The sequence below is a fragment of the Anabrus simplex genome, chromosome 1 (assembly GCF_040414725.1).
Source record: "Anabrus simplex isolate iqAnaSimp1 chromosome 1, ASM4041472v1, whole genome shotgun sequence".
Taxonomy (NCBI): domain Eukaryota; kingdom Metazoa; phylum Arthropoda; class Insecta; order Orthoptera; family Tettigoniidae; genus Anabrus; species Anabrus simplex.
The window spans coordinates 1,279,301,120-1,279,319,077 of NC_090265.1; the positions used below are offsets into that span (position 1 = coordinate 1,279,301,120).

The 17,958-nt window shown below is 37.6% G+C and overlaps 1 protein-coding gene across 4 annotated transcripts in view; it reads right to left on the reverse strand.

Moving 5' to 3' along the window:
- Nucleotides 1-17,958, reverse strand: part of dlg1 (discs large 1) — a 961,276-nt gene that overhangs the window by 417,968 nt on the left and 525,350 nt on the right. For all 4 annotated transcript variants that reach the window (XM_067137677.2, XM_067137678.2, XM_067137675.2 and 1 more), the window contains exon 6: nucleotides 1,614-1,764. In XM_067137677.2, coding sequence (XP_066993778.2) covers nucleotides 1,614-1,764 — 151 coding nt within the window. The remainder of the gene's footprint in view (nucleotides 1-1,613; nucleotides 1,765-17,958) is intronic.

The window sequence follows — 17,958 nt, forward strand, 5'->3', positions numbered from 1 at the left end:
TATTAATTGTTTTAATTGCTACATTCATCCACAAGCATACTACATCAACTCACGATTCAATTCACATTCTGATTAAAAATTCACCGAAATGCACTAGCAAACACACATCACAAACAGCAGCCTTGAGTGATAGGAATATTCCCAGTAATTCTGGGCTAAATCTTACATTACAAATTACAACTATCAGATTCATAATGCAAGAAAATTCATAGCATAACTTGGAAAATATTAATACTAGAGCTTGAATTTACAGGCACGAATGTAATAGACAGCTACAACATGCAGACAGTTGGTTACAGTAGTAGAGGAACTGCTGCTGAAACGTATTTTCTCATCTTGATTCAGAATAGTAATTTTGGTCAATGCAGTAGATTAAGTATGGCTTGTTAACATTTGCACCATTTAACAAAAACATAGGAATGATGAAGTGTAAAATATTGACAGAATGAGAGCAAGTTACAAGTCAGTTGAACAAATATATCCCAATGATTGGGTAAAGAACAATGTAAATTAACTTTCTGAGGTTTGTGAAGAAACGGTAGGTAATCCAAAGACAATATTATATGGAAGATACATGTTTCAATCACATAATATTAAGATGTTTCACTTTAAATATTCTTTCCAAGTGCCATTTTTACTTGGGTGGTATGAATTAATGAAAGAGGTCGGCGTAATGATATATATTTATTGATGATGAACATTACTCTACAACCTACTTGCATTGAACTGTCTATATAAAGTAGCAGCCTACTGTTTCAGTACCTACAAAAATAAGCTCATAACAATAAAGAAACATTATTATATGCATTATAAAATACAAAATATATCATTACAAGGAAGCAACCATAAATGGTGTAAATCCCTTTACTGACAATGCAAATTAAAAACAAAATAGACGACCATCAGCTAATTTTGCAGAGCATATTCGATCATTGCATGGTAAAGTCATCCTAAGTCTAAACTAAAGGTGAGATAATGTATAAATTGCTTTCTCCAATAATTATAGACCTGGATCTGAGTAATATGGATGAGTACAGAAAATGCTCATGCAAGCACTGATGTTAAAAAAGAAAGCTCACTGCAAATCATATTAAATATCTTGAGCATAAGCAAATAGTTCCATTCACAATAACACCTCAGTTGTAATTTCATAAACCCACAAGCTAAATATTTCACAAGAGAGAGAATAAAAGCAGGGAAATGAATTTTTATCCAATATAGTGCAGGAACACAAATTAGACTATGATTTTCAACTGCAAAAATATATCTTGGAATTGATTCCCTCAATATTTTGTATTCCTGTAATGATATTGGACTTTCATGACAAATATACATACGCAAAAAGTGTAATTACTCTGAGGATGAAATGTATTAGTGGAGGTAAAATAAAATCATGAACAATATTTTATAAATATTAAAATCTGAAAATAAAAGGAACTAAAATTTGGGAAGTAGACAAATTTGAAAACAGGTAAATAATCATAATACTCAAGAAGTAGGGGTTGAGTTCTTCAGACATTTAGTGGGTACTGAATATAAACGAGACTGAACCCAGAAGATCCACTGTAAAACTGCAGCAGCTATGTAATGTGGACAGTGGATCTGATACTCACGAGGTGGGGGTGGTGTGCTTGAGACATCTGGTGGTGGTGGCATGTATACTCTATCTGGTTTGGCAACGAGTAGTACTACTCGATCCTGAGTAGCTTTCAGGGTTGCTACAGCTTCCTCATGTGTTACATTTTCTAAGTTCTTCTCTCCATGCTGAAAAAAATATTTCATTATAATTAAAATCTTTCCTACAAAAGTGGAAAGTTTTAAAGTGGTAGATTTACACATAAATCATGGCATAAATAATATATTTACACTTAGGCCTATTCCAATATCAGACTGACACTTTTGACTACTTTATTTACAAATGTTAGATATAATAGCTTTTTTTTTTTTGCTTGTTGCTTTACGTCGCACCGACACAGATAGGTCTTATGGCGACGATGGGACAGGAAAGGCCTAGGAATGGGAAGGAAGCGGCCGTGGTCTTAATTAAGGTACAGCTCCAGCATTTGTCTGGTGTGAAAATGGGAAACCACAGAAAACCACCTTCAGGGCTGCTGACAGTGGGGTTTGAACCCACGATCTCCTGTATGCAGGCTCACAGCTGCGCACTCCTAACTGCACGGCCAACTCGCCCGGTATAAATAGCATTTAACAAAACTACAGATCAGTCTGATTTCCTGTAAAAAAAAAAAAAAAAATTAAACAAAAATGTGCAATAAGCCATATCTGTTGAGTAACTTGTGTTTATAGAACTAAAATAACACAATCATTAAAGACAGTGAACATTCGTGTCTTTGTTGGTGTCTTTTACTCAGTTAAGGTTAAACTTACACTGAAGTTCTCTTAAATGCTTGGGTAAGAAAGATAACAAAAGCCGAATATATATAAACAGAAAAAAGCTGGTGAGCAGCAATTAACCAAGTAGAAATTGTTAATCGAGTACTCATAAATGGGAGGGAATATTGTAAGAATCCAGAATTTTCACACAATGCCTTTCTTAATGGAGGATAGAGGAAATAATTGAGGTGTACACTGTTGAAACCTAGATGCTGCAGCAGGATTAGTGGGGAGGACAAGACACGGATGCAGGAAACAGACAAGAATAGACAAAAGAAGTGGTTATGTGATTTTAAGATCATGTGTTTTCCTATACATTGTTAATTATTCTATTTTTTTATGTAAATTAAATTTTTCTGAAGATTAAATGATATAAAAAATGAATGTCTAAATGTTTCTTAATACTTCTGCAAACATAATCAAAATAGGCCTATGACATTTTAAAGTTAGAATTATTCTCATAATACACTAGTATAACTATACTTAGGTGTAAGGAACAACCCAGCCTTAAACAATAAAAATATAAATAAGCAAACAAAACTAGGTATAGTACATGTGTTAAGTTAAACCTGGACTACACTGGCTCCTGAAAATACTGTTCAGTCAATGATATACCAAACGATGTAAATAGCAACAATTTAGTTAACAGTTTTCATATTTTATCATTTTCATTTCAGAAGCATTCTGCAGTTTGAATAGTATATGGATAGTTTCTCATAACAAAGATTATAACAAAATGTCAATTCTTTCATAAGAAGGACACTAAATAGTATTGTATGACCATTTTATGAATTCATGCCAATTTTATAAAGGGTATTTTTCCAAAGATTCTAAAGGTATCTAGAGTAATTACAATATTCAAAAATATTATATAGCTGAAGCAGAAAGCTGTAAACTATCTCCACAGAATACATTATCTCAAATATGTTTCAATATGAGGTTGTTTAGTATATGACTGATAAAATATATTTAGGGTAACAAGTTAGTCAGTGACAATCAGTTTAGTTTCTGCTCAGTCTCAGCACTGTGGATCCCAGCAGTTATAGAGGGATTTTCTGGAATCTATTAAAGAGAAAGAAATTGTTCATGCTACATTTAGTGATCTAAGCTAATGACTTGATACTGTAGAATATAATGTAGCAAACTGGAATATTACAGTCTAACACAGTATTCAGTTGCAAGTATAAGCATGAATCTAGGTGATTGTAGTTAATGGCACATTGTCTGAGGTCAAAGTTTTGTATTCCACAGGAAATGGTACTGGGACTGAATTTTATCAATGACCTGCCATGCAATAAGAGTGATAATATAAATATAATATTATTTTTAAGTAAAAAGTTGTTAAATAGGCACAATTAAAGGGGAGACTGTAGTCAGTTTTGATGGAAATTTTCGAATTTCATTCTTTTCATTATATGGTATTTTGGACTCTCATTTATTGGAATAAAATAGTATCTTTCTTGAAAATCATTTTCAAGTGCTTAAAATGGAAATTGAAATTACCCTCTGTACTTCCTTGAAGTTATTCTCCATGTTTATAATAGTTCCATGACTTATACTGAGAATTTTGTTTAAGTATGTTGTAGAATGTATGGTCTCTGAGGAAAATGTATCTTAAAGTTGGTACTTTAACATTGTCGGTATAAGGATTACAGTCTCCCCTTAAATGAGCTTTATGTGCTAGTTGATGTTTCAGTCAATCAAGCTAAGAATTGATTTAGAGCTAAGATTTTGGTTAAGACTACTTGTGAATGAAGTAGCAACTTTATTACTGTAATTTTACTCTGAACAGAGTTCACAAACCAACTGGGAATTTTTACCATTTCTAAAGTGAGATACATGGATTTTCAATTAACAAGAGGTGTTTAATTACTGAGACATTTGAGAAAGATACCTCCTAAATTTTGTGTAAGGAACTACTGTATTTAGACCTTGCTACTGAACAGATGAACGTCTGATGGATAAGAAGACAAACATGTTTGCTGCTAAAAAGATTTGCTCAGAAACCGGAAACCGCGAATTTGTTAAGTGGAGCATTCTACCTCTCAAAGTTAAAGGGGCAACACTATTCACGGAGTGCAAAGGAATAGTTGGCTACGAAAGCATGATGGTCTTTAATGCAGTGAATGGTGAAAAGCTATTAAAATTGTAACGTTCCAGACGTTACAGTGTAATTATGTTAATTTTATTATGTGTAATTAATTCAGGAATTTAACGTCATGATATTTATTTTGGTATGTAATTGTATTATAATTCATGTTTAATCATTTGCTCACTATCATTTCATTACTTTGTAACTACGACTTGTAAACGAGGGCTGAATATCCTCATATTCACTTAGATTCTTGCGACAGTCGGTTAAAATTAACTTGCAGTAGATTTCCTTTATCTTGCAACATCACCGAGGAAGGAGGAAGGACAAATTTAGACATCAAGTTCTGGGAAAGCGAGCACGTGTTCACGCGTCCTAACGTAAGCTACCGTATTTCGACCAGAATTATTCAAACTATTCAACGCCTATATTTTGAAAGGAGCGTCATATTGCCATGGATACTGAGAGAATGGACCAATAGAAGAACAGTTAATATCAGAGTTAAGACCCGTCAACTCTAATATCTGGAGTGGGGAGAGACGTGTCATCTGATTGGACCACGTGTAAGCGACCTGTAATTAGCGCGAGAGAAGGTTATAAAAGGACGTGTTGGAGCTCGTGGCATGACTTATTCATTCTTATTCGCTCTCTACATTATTCTACGAGTTATTCTACAGCTTCTACTTGATTTTCTACTTGATTCTTCGTCTCGATACTTAGAAATTCTGAATGAGGGGTGTATAGCCACTCTTATCAGGAAGTACGTACAGCACGGCTATAAGACCGGTTTGAACCAGTCTAAGTCAATAGATAGTTTTAATCTAGATAGAAATGAAACTTCAGAGAACATTTTCAGTAAAGTTGGAAGGATTCTTAATTGAGTATCCTCTCCATATAACCCAAGGTGGTTCTTCTAACTATGACTTAGGGCTTATCTCCAATATATGGGATAGAGCATAATAGGGAGTGTTAGTTTTGAAGTCATCTTCCAATTAGTGGTGGGTGCAATTGGCAAGGCAGGAATGGTACTGAGCTGCAGATGAAGAGATCTCAAAGACGAACGGTGATGTTCCCGCTACAAGGAGGGAAGCTTTCCAAGGACCAGCAGAACAAGACGACATGGTGAGCAAGCGAGTTAAAGATATTGCAAGTTTTCGCGAAGTAGAGTCATTCAATTTTTTATTAAATTCATTTTCTATTTTAAATTCAGTTCTCGTTAAACCGTCGTCATTTATATTAAATATAATAAATAGTATTTTTCTAGTTTACTTTAATCAATCTGCCTTAATTAGCCTTTTGATTTTTAATTCTCCTGCTTAATGATTAGTGCACTATCACCCCACCCCTGTGATAAGAGTCCGTCCAAGCTTGATTATAAATTTTATTTTTAAGTCTTCAACTTAAAGATTGGCGCCCTTAGCTTGAATGGTTGCATTTCTCATTTGATGATTATTCTCCGAGAGGGGAAGTAACATAAATGCCGCTCCAACGTGTGGCGAGAAAATCATTAAGTACGGAGCAGTTAATAACAGTAACAATATCAGAATTCGTATTATGGGCAAAATTTGGATATCCACGTTTCATTAAGAGTGTTTGATTGTGGGAAGGGTCATGGCTGATCAGACGAAAGAGGAGAGGATGTTGCGCAGTGGACGGGCGATAAAAGGCAATAATGTATTGAGTTCAGAGGAAGAGTTGTGTAGTCTTGTAGAGGAAATTGAAGATAGAAGTGTAAGTAGTATGGAGAGTGAAGGCAAGCAGAAAGAAGTCAGTATGGAGTCAGATGATAGTAGGATGGGGGGCGAAGCGGAAGTAAACACTAACAATGAAAGTAATAATAATGATCAGTTAATGGGAATGATGAAGTTAATGTTAAGTAAGATAGAGGACAGTAAATCTGAAATAAAAAATGAATTGGAACAAATTAAAACAGATGTAGAACAAACTAAATCTGAGCTTAAAAGTGAATTAGAACAAACTAAATCTGAACTTAAAGAACAGTTAGAACAAACTAAAGCTGAATTAAGCAGGGAGATGAGGGAAAATAAGGAGGAAGCGAATCGGAGAATGGACGAACACAGTAAGCAGTTACGCGATCTGGTGGTAAAAAATGAACATTTTAGTAAGCGATTAGAGGACCAGGAAAGTGAATATGTACGGCAAGGGAAAAAGGTAGAAGAAAAGTTTGCGGAACAGAGAAGTGAATTCCTGGAATTAATGGGGAAGGAAAACAACTCTACTAGGGAGGAAGTAATGAGGCACGTCACTAGTATTGATAAGAGAGTTGAGACTCAAAGAGGGGAAATACGGGTATTTAAAGACCACGTCCAACAAGAGATTGACACGGTAAAGCTTAGAATAGAAGATGAGACCCGGGCAAGGGAAGAAAGGTTTGCGATAGCTGAAGAGAATAAGATTGAAATTAGGACATTGAAAGAGAAGCAGGTTAACTTGGAGAGCGAAATTGATAGGAGAGACAAAGAGGTAGAATGCCGGATGGAGAAAGCAGAAAATCAGTTAAAACAGGTGGCAAAGGATAAACAGGTTTTCACGGGAAGGCAATGTCTAGGAAATAGCTACATTAGGGAAATTGAACTACCTAAATTTAATGGGAAACAAACGAACCCGCTAGATTTCCTTAAGATGATAGAGAAACGGTTTGAAAAGCGTCTAGAGGAAGGGTCTATGGACTGGGAAGACGTTATGGAAAATATTGACCATGCTTTTGTAGGAGAAACTCGGTCTTGGTTCATGGTATATAGGCAGACGATGACGAACCTGAAAGAATTCAGAAATAAATTTAGAGAGAAATTCTGGAATGAAGCGATACAAGCTAGGGAGAGAGAAAGGGTGGTATTTGGGAGGTACAAACAGCATGAGGGAGTTACTATGACCGAGTACTTCCTGGCACATGTCATGATTTGTCAGAACTTAGATGGTATAACCGAGGGGTCTGATGTAGTAAGACTACTTTTGAGACATTTTCCGGACAGGGTGAGAGAAGCGGCCTGTATGCAAAAAGTTGGAACTATTCAGGAGATGGAGAACCTACTAGGCAGTTTTGATGCTTTAGGTAACCTTAGGAGTAGAACGGAGAATATTCAGAACTTTAGTCATCACAACGGAATGAGACATAACGGTAGTACACAGAATCACGAAACTCGCAATCAGTTCAGACCTCAGCAGAACAGCAGGAGAGGAGCATCTGAATATAGGACAGGAAATTCCCAACGGAGGCCAGAGCAATGTACTAATGAGTCCAACGTCAATACACAAAGGGAACCTTTAAACTAACGAGAGGCTGTAATGTTAGGTCAGAATTCCAGCCTAGTAAGAAGGTAGCGAAGTGTCTTGCCATGAAAGTGTTACCATATGACCTCGATGTTAGAGACGATTTGTTGTATGAACCCGAGCAGAATAATGGAGATTCAAGTAATAAAGTAGTCAATCCCGTGGTTAAATTGAAAGTTTGGGGGGCGTGGGTTAAAGTTTTGATTGATTCTGGTAGCCAAATATCATGTATTAGTTCTCAGTGGTATGAGTCATTAGTGAAACAGGGTATTCAGTTGGAGGAAATGCCTGTTAAGTCTACTTTCATCATTACGGCTGTTGGAAAGAGGTCTAAGCAAATTTGTAAACAAGTAGCTGTCCCGATCTGTATTAATAATTTTATTAGCGTTCAGATATGTTTGGTAATTCCGCATTTAATATTTGATCTTATCTTGGGATCTGACTGGTTAACGTTAAAATTGGCTCAGTTAAATTACAATGATCTAGTGCTAAATTTGAGGTGGAATAATGAGGATATTAAGGTCAAGTTTGAGGAGGAAATTCAGAGGAAAACGGAAGTTAGTACAGTGTGGAGAATGAAAGAGGTTTCTAAAGTAAATGAAGAGGCTAGTGAGGGCCTGAAGTTGTGTCAGTTGTGGATTCATGAGGATAAAATATGTGGCTTGAAAGAAGCCGTAAGTAGAAATGAGTTGAATGAAGTCCAGAAGGACAAGTTATTTGAAGTGTTATGTGAACACGTGGAGATTTTTTCCGAGAAACCTGGTGTTACCCATCTGTATGAACATTCTTTTTCTGTGCTGGATAAGACTCCATTCAGCGGACCGCGGTATCCGATACCACACAAATATGCAAAAGCCGTAGAGGATCAAATTCAAGCTATGTTAGCAGACGATGTGATTGAATTATCAAACAGTCAATATGTTAATCCCTTAATTGTCGTGCCTAAGTCTGATGGATCAATACGTTTGTGTATTGATGGCAGGGAGATGAACCGACGTATTGGTGCTGATCAGTTGAGATCACAAACCATTGAAGAGTTGATACAGAATTTTCAGGGTAAGAGTTGGTTTTCTACGTTAGATCTTAGGAGTAGTTTTTGGCAGATACCTTTGAGATCAGAAGACAGGCCTCTTACTGCTTTCAGCTATAAGCATAGTTTGTACCAATTTAGGCGTGTTCCTTTTGGGACCCGTACGAGTTCGGCAGCTCTTATTCGCGCACTTAGTATTGCCTTGGGAGATGATACTGGAGATTATGCTACTATTTATATCGATGATTTGGTTATAGGATCTAGTACCTTTGAAGAGCACTTGGACCACTTGGAGAGGGTTTTTTCTAAATTAGAGTATGCTGGTTTTACTCTGAAACTTGACAAATGTGTTTTCAGTAGACGAGAGGTGACTTTTTTGGGGCACCGTGTATCGGCAATGGGAGTGACGCCTGAGAGCACAAGAATTGAGAAAATATTGAATACTACGACACCTAGAAATATTAAGGAGCTCAGATCGTATATTGGTGTATGTAATTTTTTCAGACGATTTGTAGTGAGATTTGGTAACTTACTAGAGCCATTTAGAGAACTATTGAAAGCTGGCAGTAAGTGGGAATGGACACAAGATCATGATATAGCTTTCCTAAAATTAAAAGAAGGATTCAGGCAGGCGGTTGTTTTGAGATACCCCATGCCCGATAGGAAGTATGTGTTGCTGACGGACGCATCTCACTGTGGTATCGCTGGGGCACTATGTCAAGTAGATGATGATGGTAATTTAGGGATTGTGTCTTTAGCTTCCAGAGGTTTAAGTGCTGCTGAAAAGCGTTATACTATAACGGAACTTGAATTCCTAGCTATCGTATACTCCCTGAGTAAATTTAGGATGTATGTTTTAGGTACCGAATTTGAAGTTAGGACGGATCATCATGCTCTTTCTTTTGTATCCAAGTGTAAATTATCATCTAACAGAGTTAGTAGATGGATACTCGCCCTACAAGAGTATGAGTTTAAGGTAACTCACGTTAAGGGAAAGAATAATGTCCTTGCTGATTTATTGTCACGTGATCCGAAGTTGTGCGAAGAAGGTAGCCTTCTAGAGCCACGTGAGGGCATTATTATATGTACATGTCTGTCTAAGGAAAATGAAACTGCTCTAAATAGACTACGTAACCTATTGGTTGAACAGTCGGTAGACGAAGAATGTCGGGAACCTTTGTCTGAACTTCAGGGAGGAGAGCAGCTCACTGTGTCGCATGGTAGGCACATGTACAAACTGGTTAACGGGTTTCTAGCCAGGAAATGTGGCGAGGATCTCTGGGGGATTTGTGTACCCAAAGCGCTACGTGTGGAATTGATTTGGTTTATCCACAAGGAATTAGGACATTATGGAGCTAATAAAGTTCTGTATGAGATCCGACAGAATTTTATATGGGACAAGATGGGAAGAGATATAAGAAAAATTCTTTCCACTTGCGATCTGTGTCAGCGTAGCAAAGTTCCTAACCGCTATTTAGAAGGACCTCGTCAAGCAGTAATCTCAGAAAGACCTGGTGACTTGGTGTGTACTGATTTATTTGGACCTGTGGTAAAGGGACAGTTCGGCTTCCAATATATTTTAGTCATTATTGATGCCTTCTCGAAATTGGTCAGATTATACGGTATGAGAAAAGTCACTGGAAAATCTTGTAGTCGTATAATCAAAGAGAAGTATATCCCTGAATTAGGTACTCCTCTTAGAATATTATCAGACAGTGGACCGCAATTTATTTCGAGAAAATGGAAGTCCATAATTAGAGAGCTAGGTATTACACAGGTTCATTCATCTATTAGATACCCTCAGGGTAATATGTGTGAGCGCGTTATGAAAGAGTTATCTCGCATGTTTAGATGCTTAGTGTTCGATAAGCATACAGCCTGGGTGGCTCATTTATCCCGCATAGAGACATGGATCAATGCAGTTCAACATGAAAGCACGAGATTGACGCCGTCACAAGTTCATTTTGGTTGTAAGCCTCAGAATGAACTAGTGAGAGTGTTAGGTTTGCCTGAGGAACCGCCTCGTAATGCTGAATTTTACGTCCGAATGGCACGGGAGAACCTGATTAAATCTGGAGATAAACGTAAAAGGCAACAGAAACGTAAAGTACTGGATAACTTTGAGGTAGGTGAGATGGTTTTGGTAAGAGTTCCCATGTTGTCAAACAGTGAGGATAAGGTGACTAAGAATTTTTTTTCTTTTATATCAAGGCCCGTATAAAGTACATAGAAAACTTGGACCCTGTGCTTACAAGTTAGCGGATGGCGAGAGCGTAATGAATGGTTCATATAACATTAGTAGTTTAAGGAGATACCTGTCGTGTGAGGTGGCTGAACCGGATTGTGAGATATAGGTCAGTAACTCGGGGAAGTTGCTACTTGTTATGTCAGACTACGAGCGGTATGTGTTTACGTCTCTATTGTGGTGGTATTTCCTAGTTGTGTTTGTAAACAAGAGAGGTGTTTGTGGCGGTAGATTTACGCGTTCATTGACGATAGATCATCTGTTTTCCGTATGTGAGGCCATGAAATTTTATATATTTGTTTTCTGAGAGGTTACATAAGGCTAATTAAAGCTGACGACGGCAAATAATTAATTTTCCCGTATGTGCATTTCTAACTTGCAATAATTTTACCGTGAGCTTAAATCACGTGTGTATTTGTATGAAGTGTATTACATCCTGCTTCAAGATAAGGTTGAAACATTCGAAAGAGTGATAAAAGTGTAAATTATTTGTATCATATGTTTTCCATTTTTTAATGTAAAAGATTGGAAGAGAACGTGTTACTGCTATCTAGCACAGAATGTCGGAAAGATGGGGAGTCAAAGGACAGATAGACACTCGGCAGAGTTTGTAATCTGAATTGTATATATTATGTTATATTCTCTAGGGTAATCTTGTTTTTTTTACAAAAGTGAAAAGTTGCTCATGATGGGCATAATTTAGCATCTAAACCTCAAGATGAACTGAAATAACAGACAGTCGCAATGGGAAGCAGTCTACGAGAGATATGGAAAGAGTGAGATATAATTAATTGTATGAAAATAATGTCGCTCGTTATGGGCAGGTAATAGAGATATTTCAAGTCAATGTGGGAGTAAGTGTGTGAGTTCTCAACTCATGTGATATTTGTTAAGAACTCATGGGGGCGTATGTAACGTTCCAGACGTTACAGTGTAATTATGTTAATTTTATTATGTGTAATTAATTCAGGAATTTAACGTCATGATATTTATTTTGGTATGTAATTGTATTATAATTCATGTTTAATCATTTGCTCACTATCATTTCATTACTTTGTAACTACGACTTGTAAACGAGGGCTGAATATCCTCATATTCACTTAGATTCTTGCGACAGTCGGTTAAAATTAACTTGCAGTAGATTTCCTTTATCTTGCAACATCACCGAGGAAGGAGGAAGGACAAATTTAGACATCAAGTTCTGGGAAAGCGAGCACGTGTTCACGCGTCCTAACGTAAGCTACCGTATTTCGACCAGAATTATTCAAACTATTCAACGCCTATATTTTGAAAGGAGCGTCATATTGCCATGGATACTGAGAGAATGGACCAATAGAAGAACAGTTAATATCAGAGTTAAGACCCGTCAACTCTAATATCTGGAGTGGGGAGAGACGTGTCATCTGATTGGACCACGTGTAAGCGACCTGTAATTAGCGCGAGAGAAGGTTATAAAAGGACGTGTTGGAGCTCGTGGCATGACTTATTCATTCTTATTCGCTCTCTACATTATTCTACGAGTTATTCTACAGCTTCTACTTGATTTTCTACTTGATTCTTCGTCTCGATACTTAGAAATTCTGAATGAGGGGTGTATAGCCACTCTTATCAGGAAGTACGTACAGCACGGCTATAAGACCGGTTTGAACCAGTCTAAGTCAATAGATAGTTTTAATCTAGATAGAAATGAAACTTCAGAGAACATTTTCAGTAAAGTTGGAAGGATTCTTAATTGAGTATCCTCTCCATATAACCCAAGGTGGTTCTTCTAACTATGACTTAGGGCTTATCTCCAATATATGGGATAGAGCATAATAGGGAGTGTTAGTTTTGAAGTCATCTTCCAATTAGTGGTGGGTGCAATTGGCAAGGCAGGAATGGTACTGAGCTGCAGATGAAGAGATCTCAAAGACGAACGGTGATGTTCCCGCTACAAGGAGGGAAGCTTTCCAAGGACCAGCAGAACAAGACGACATGGTGAGCAAGCGAGTTAAAGATATTGCAAGTTTTCGCGAAGTAGAGTCATTCAATTTTTTATTAAATTCATTTTCTATTTTAAATTCAGTTCTCGTTAAACCGTCGTCATTTATATTAAATATAATAAATAGTATTTTTCTAGTTTAATCAATCTGCCTTAATTAGCCTTTTGATTTTTAATTCTCCTGCTTAATGATTAGTGCACTATCACCCCACCCCTGTGATAAGAGTCCGTCCAAGCTTGATTATAAATTTTATTTTTAAGTCTTCAACTTAAAGATTGGCGCCCTTAGCTTGAATGGTTGCATTTCTCATTTGATGATTATTCTCCGAGAGGGGAAGTAACAAAATGACTGCCAATGCCTCTGCCGTTCGATTCATGACGAAAAGGTCCCACGACGACTTCTTATAGGCGAAGCCATTGAGAGAGAGAAATCCTTGCCCCTGGGATCATACAGACATGGAGAAGTTCTGCGGAAACACCATAAGATCCAGTCAACAATAACTGAAGCAATGAGAGGGAAAGGCTTCACGGTCTATGAAGAAATGCACGGTTTGGCAGCAAATGGCAGCAGCAGGAGGACTGATACGCTTGCCATAAATGGTAATTCTTTAGTACTGGTAGTCTATGGTTTATACCTAACGGTCCGCTTCGAAAGCTACAGTGGCCAGCCTGCTGCGCTGAAGTTGATGCAGAAAGCGGCAAAATTATGAGCCTACCATCTTATACTACCACAGGAAGTGGAACCTAGTCATCGGCCTAATGGTGGGAGCGCATGGAACCATCCCTCGCCTCTTCGTGGAATTCTCGCGAACATTTTCTCTGCAGACTACGTCTAAAGAAGATCGAGTGTTGGCCCTGACAGGATCAATCTCCATATTCAGTAATCACTGCTACTGAGAAACAAGTCGAACAACAAAAATAACAAACCATGATGAAACGATTTTAACAAACCCGTACGCAACCCAGGAATATGGAAAGTACAAGGTGAATAAATCATAGTTAGCCTATATGCACAATGGTAATAAATAATGTTCCTAGCGAAGACTACAGATGCTACAACATGGTACTGGCAATATTTCAACACATTTTATTATTTTGAAGCGCATGAAGCTCGACTTACTTAATTTCTCTCTATATAAAGAGTTTTGTCTGTATATTGTTCAGAATTTAAAATGAATGGCATTTCTGCATCGGCCGTGTCCACAGTAAGAAGGAAATGCAGTTTTCAATTTTCCGTCATCTATGTATGTATGTACTCGCATCGTGAGAATACGGCTGAACAGAATGTAATGAAAATCGGTACGTAAAGTCGGGGAACAAGGTAGTACCTACAAGTCCACGAGCAGGTACCGGTAACTAACGCTGTAGAGTGTAGACTGTAAAGAGAGTTGCTATGGAGATCGTTCCAGCAACATTTTAAGGCTCTGTATATCTGTCAGTAGTTTTTTAATATTAACCCGATACTTGGTTTTACTTTATACGGGAAGGACGATATCAAACCAAGATCAGCAATAATGCAAAATAATATGAAAGTGCAAAGGGCCACCGATCGCAAGGAAGCGAGTACGTCACAACAAGCCGCTGGCAGCTAATGTGTCTCAAAATCTGGGAGAACATTATGAGTGGTGAAAAAACATATAATCATGCATACGCTAAATGATTTTCCCGTCAACGACGGGCACTGCAGCTAGTACGTTAATAATAGGCCTAAAAATAATGCAAGATTTCAATTCCGAGTAAATTTGTGTTATACGAACGCTCAGGTTAGTTAGAAAGGACAGTGTGGACCCAACACTGTAAATTTAATTCCAAAATACTGCAAGTTATCTCAATTTCGTATGACATTATTAAGATTATATGAAAAATATTATGAAATGTACATAAAGTGAAGGTGAGTGAATATTCCCAGATAACTGTGTTTTAAATAAATATCTTACTTAGAAGCCGTGGCGACTGGTGATTGTTGGTGAGGGTGAGGGTGTTTAGGGGTTGTAGTAAGGATGTAAAGGAGAGTGCATATAAGTCTCTGGTAAGACCCCAACTAGAGTATGGTTCCAGTGTATGGGACCCTCACCAGGATTACCTGATTCAAGAACTGGAAAAAATCCAAAGAAAAGCAGCTCGATTTGTTCTGGGTGATTTCCGACAAAAGAGTAGCGTTACAAAAATGTTGCAATGTTTGGGTTGGGAAGAATTGAGAGAAAGAAGAAGAGCTGCTCGACTAAGTGGTATGTTCCGAGCTGTCAGCGGAGAGATGGCGTGGAATGACATTAGTAGACGAATAGGTTTGAATGGCGTCTATAAAAGTAGGAAAGATCACAATATGAAGATAAAGTTGGAATTCAAGAGGACAAACTGGGGCAAATATTCATTTATAGGAAGGGGAGTTAGGGATTGGAATAACTTACCAAGGGAGATGTTCAATAAATTTCCAATTTCTTTGAAATCATTTCGGATAAGGCTAGGAAAGCAACAGATAGGGAATCTGCCACCTGGGCGACTGCCCTAAATGCAGATCAGTATTGATTGATTGATTGATTGATTGATTGATTGATTGATTGATTCTATAGGTAGTACCAATAAATTCAAAATTTGTACAAACCTTTCAAAGTTGCAAATACAGAGAGTTCATATTTACTTATGCAGTAAGTTCCAAGAAATCACATTAATTAACTGTGCTATTCTACAAGACACTTCTTTTAAAGAAGTATTAATTGAATATAATATAAATATTTACTTCAATCCACATGCATTTTTCTTTAAATTCTAGTTATCAGAAATGTATTGAACAAACTAACAACCTCTCTAGGAAAACAATATGAAGAAGACTTATGCAAGACCTTCTCAACAAAAGTGTTTGTTCCAAGACCTCGAACAACACCTTCAAATGAACTAACAAGAACGGTACTCAAAGTAACACGTGCTTGCCTCATATAGGAATAAATAACCACAGCTATTGCCAACATACGCGCTCACCAGAACTTATACAATGTCAGTAGCCGCTTAACTGAAATTTACTAAATTCCTTATCTTCAACTTCAAGGCTAATTTACACACACATATATAAATTTGAAAAGGATATCCGCTGCACCCTATTCGAGCATACACAAAAATAATTTAATGACGCTATTCATAAACACATAAAATACACACCAGGAAAATTAGCAATTTTGGTATTTTGTGCTTACGTTCTGGTAGTTCGTTGCCTACGAGATATACAAGGCCGGGACATAGCTACTAATTTGCCGCTGAAAAAGCGGCCTGACCGTGTTCACGGTTTGGCCGCTAGATGTCAGGTTTCTGTTCTGCTCTTGGTGGACCTTAACATTGTGATGTACGGAGTAATTGGGAAATTGTGTTGATTTTATGCAATTTATTGTGCGTATTGTTTCTGTCGGTGAATGTCCGTGAGGTTGACAAGCATGGTGCATTGTTGTGTACCTGTGTGTACTTCGGATACCGCGAAAAAGCAAGAAAGTGTGACGTTCCATAATTATCTATCTTTTTTTTTTTTGCTTTACGTCGCACCGACACAGATACGTCTTATGGCGACGATGGGATAGGAAATGCCTAGGAAGTGGAAGGAAGCGGCCGTGGCCTTAAGACACAGCCCCGGCATTTGCCTAGTGTGAAAATGGGAAACCACGGAAAACCCTCTTCAGGGCTGCCGACAGTGGGGCTCGAACCCACTATCTCCCGATTACTGGATACTGGCCGCACTTAAGCGACTGTAGCTATCGAGCTCGGTCCATAATTTTCCTTCGGAGTGCGGTTTAAGAGAGAAATGCAGGCAAGCTGTTTCGGGGCACGAGTATGTAGCTTGCATTTTAATACATCAGATTTCACTGTAAGCATATCAATCAACCGAATTTCCCCCAACGAAGTTCTTTCTGTTTTAGTGTATATCCTGCTCATAACAGAAAAGTGTCAAACGCAGGAAGGCTCCAGCTACAAGAAATGACGTATTGTCGTCACAATTTAGTAAAATTTCTGATTCAGATAACGATGAACATACCATATCTTCAGCATATAACTGATCTACGTCACCCACAAACAAAAAAGAGGTACCTACAAGTTTCGTTTCTATATCAACGAAAGGCTATGAGTATCTATGTTAAACTGTCACCCGGCGGCCCCGGGTTCGATTCCGGCCGGGTCAGGGGCTTTTAGTTGTAAATGATTAACATCCCTGGCCTGGGTGTTTGTGTCGTCGTTAATGTTCCTTTCCTCTCATTCAACACTTTACACTTCCGCAATGGCAAAAGATCTGCAGAGGTCGACGCCGCGAACAAATATCATTTATAAAAATTAAAAAAATCTATGTTAAATCTAAATATATATTGATGAGATTTCAAATGCCAGATCACGGAAAACAGTCTTTATATTGAGCAGTAGGATACGGTAATGAAATCAGAAAAATGATTTAAGGTATCTGACCTTGACCAAAATGTAATTGATGGTACAAATGATCATTTAGGAGCTTTATTCCTGTTAGAACAAACCGAATCTTACGGGAAGAAAGAGTGAAATACGGAGAAGCGACGCTAAAAGTTTGCGTCCTTTGGCATAGGAAAGCACCTACCGGCTACAGATTTGAGATCCTTGCATTTTTTAACTGTACCACATCAGAAGATGCTGAAAAATTATATAGGATTTTCTAATGGCGAAACGGGCATAGCGTCGCTCTCCAAACAACGGCTTCAATACGAATGTCGAAACACCAGATGTGTGAAGGAAAAGGTAGGATAGCTGATAATTTATGAGAAAGTGATTAAACCCAAAGTTATTTATGATCGCAATCTCGATCACTTTATCGGATACGCTGAGACAGAATTAGAGAAAACGGAAAGAAGCGACAAACTAGCTAATAGACTTCTCTGCTTATTTCGTGAATTACTTATTTTGTTTAAGCTAAGTGTAAGAAA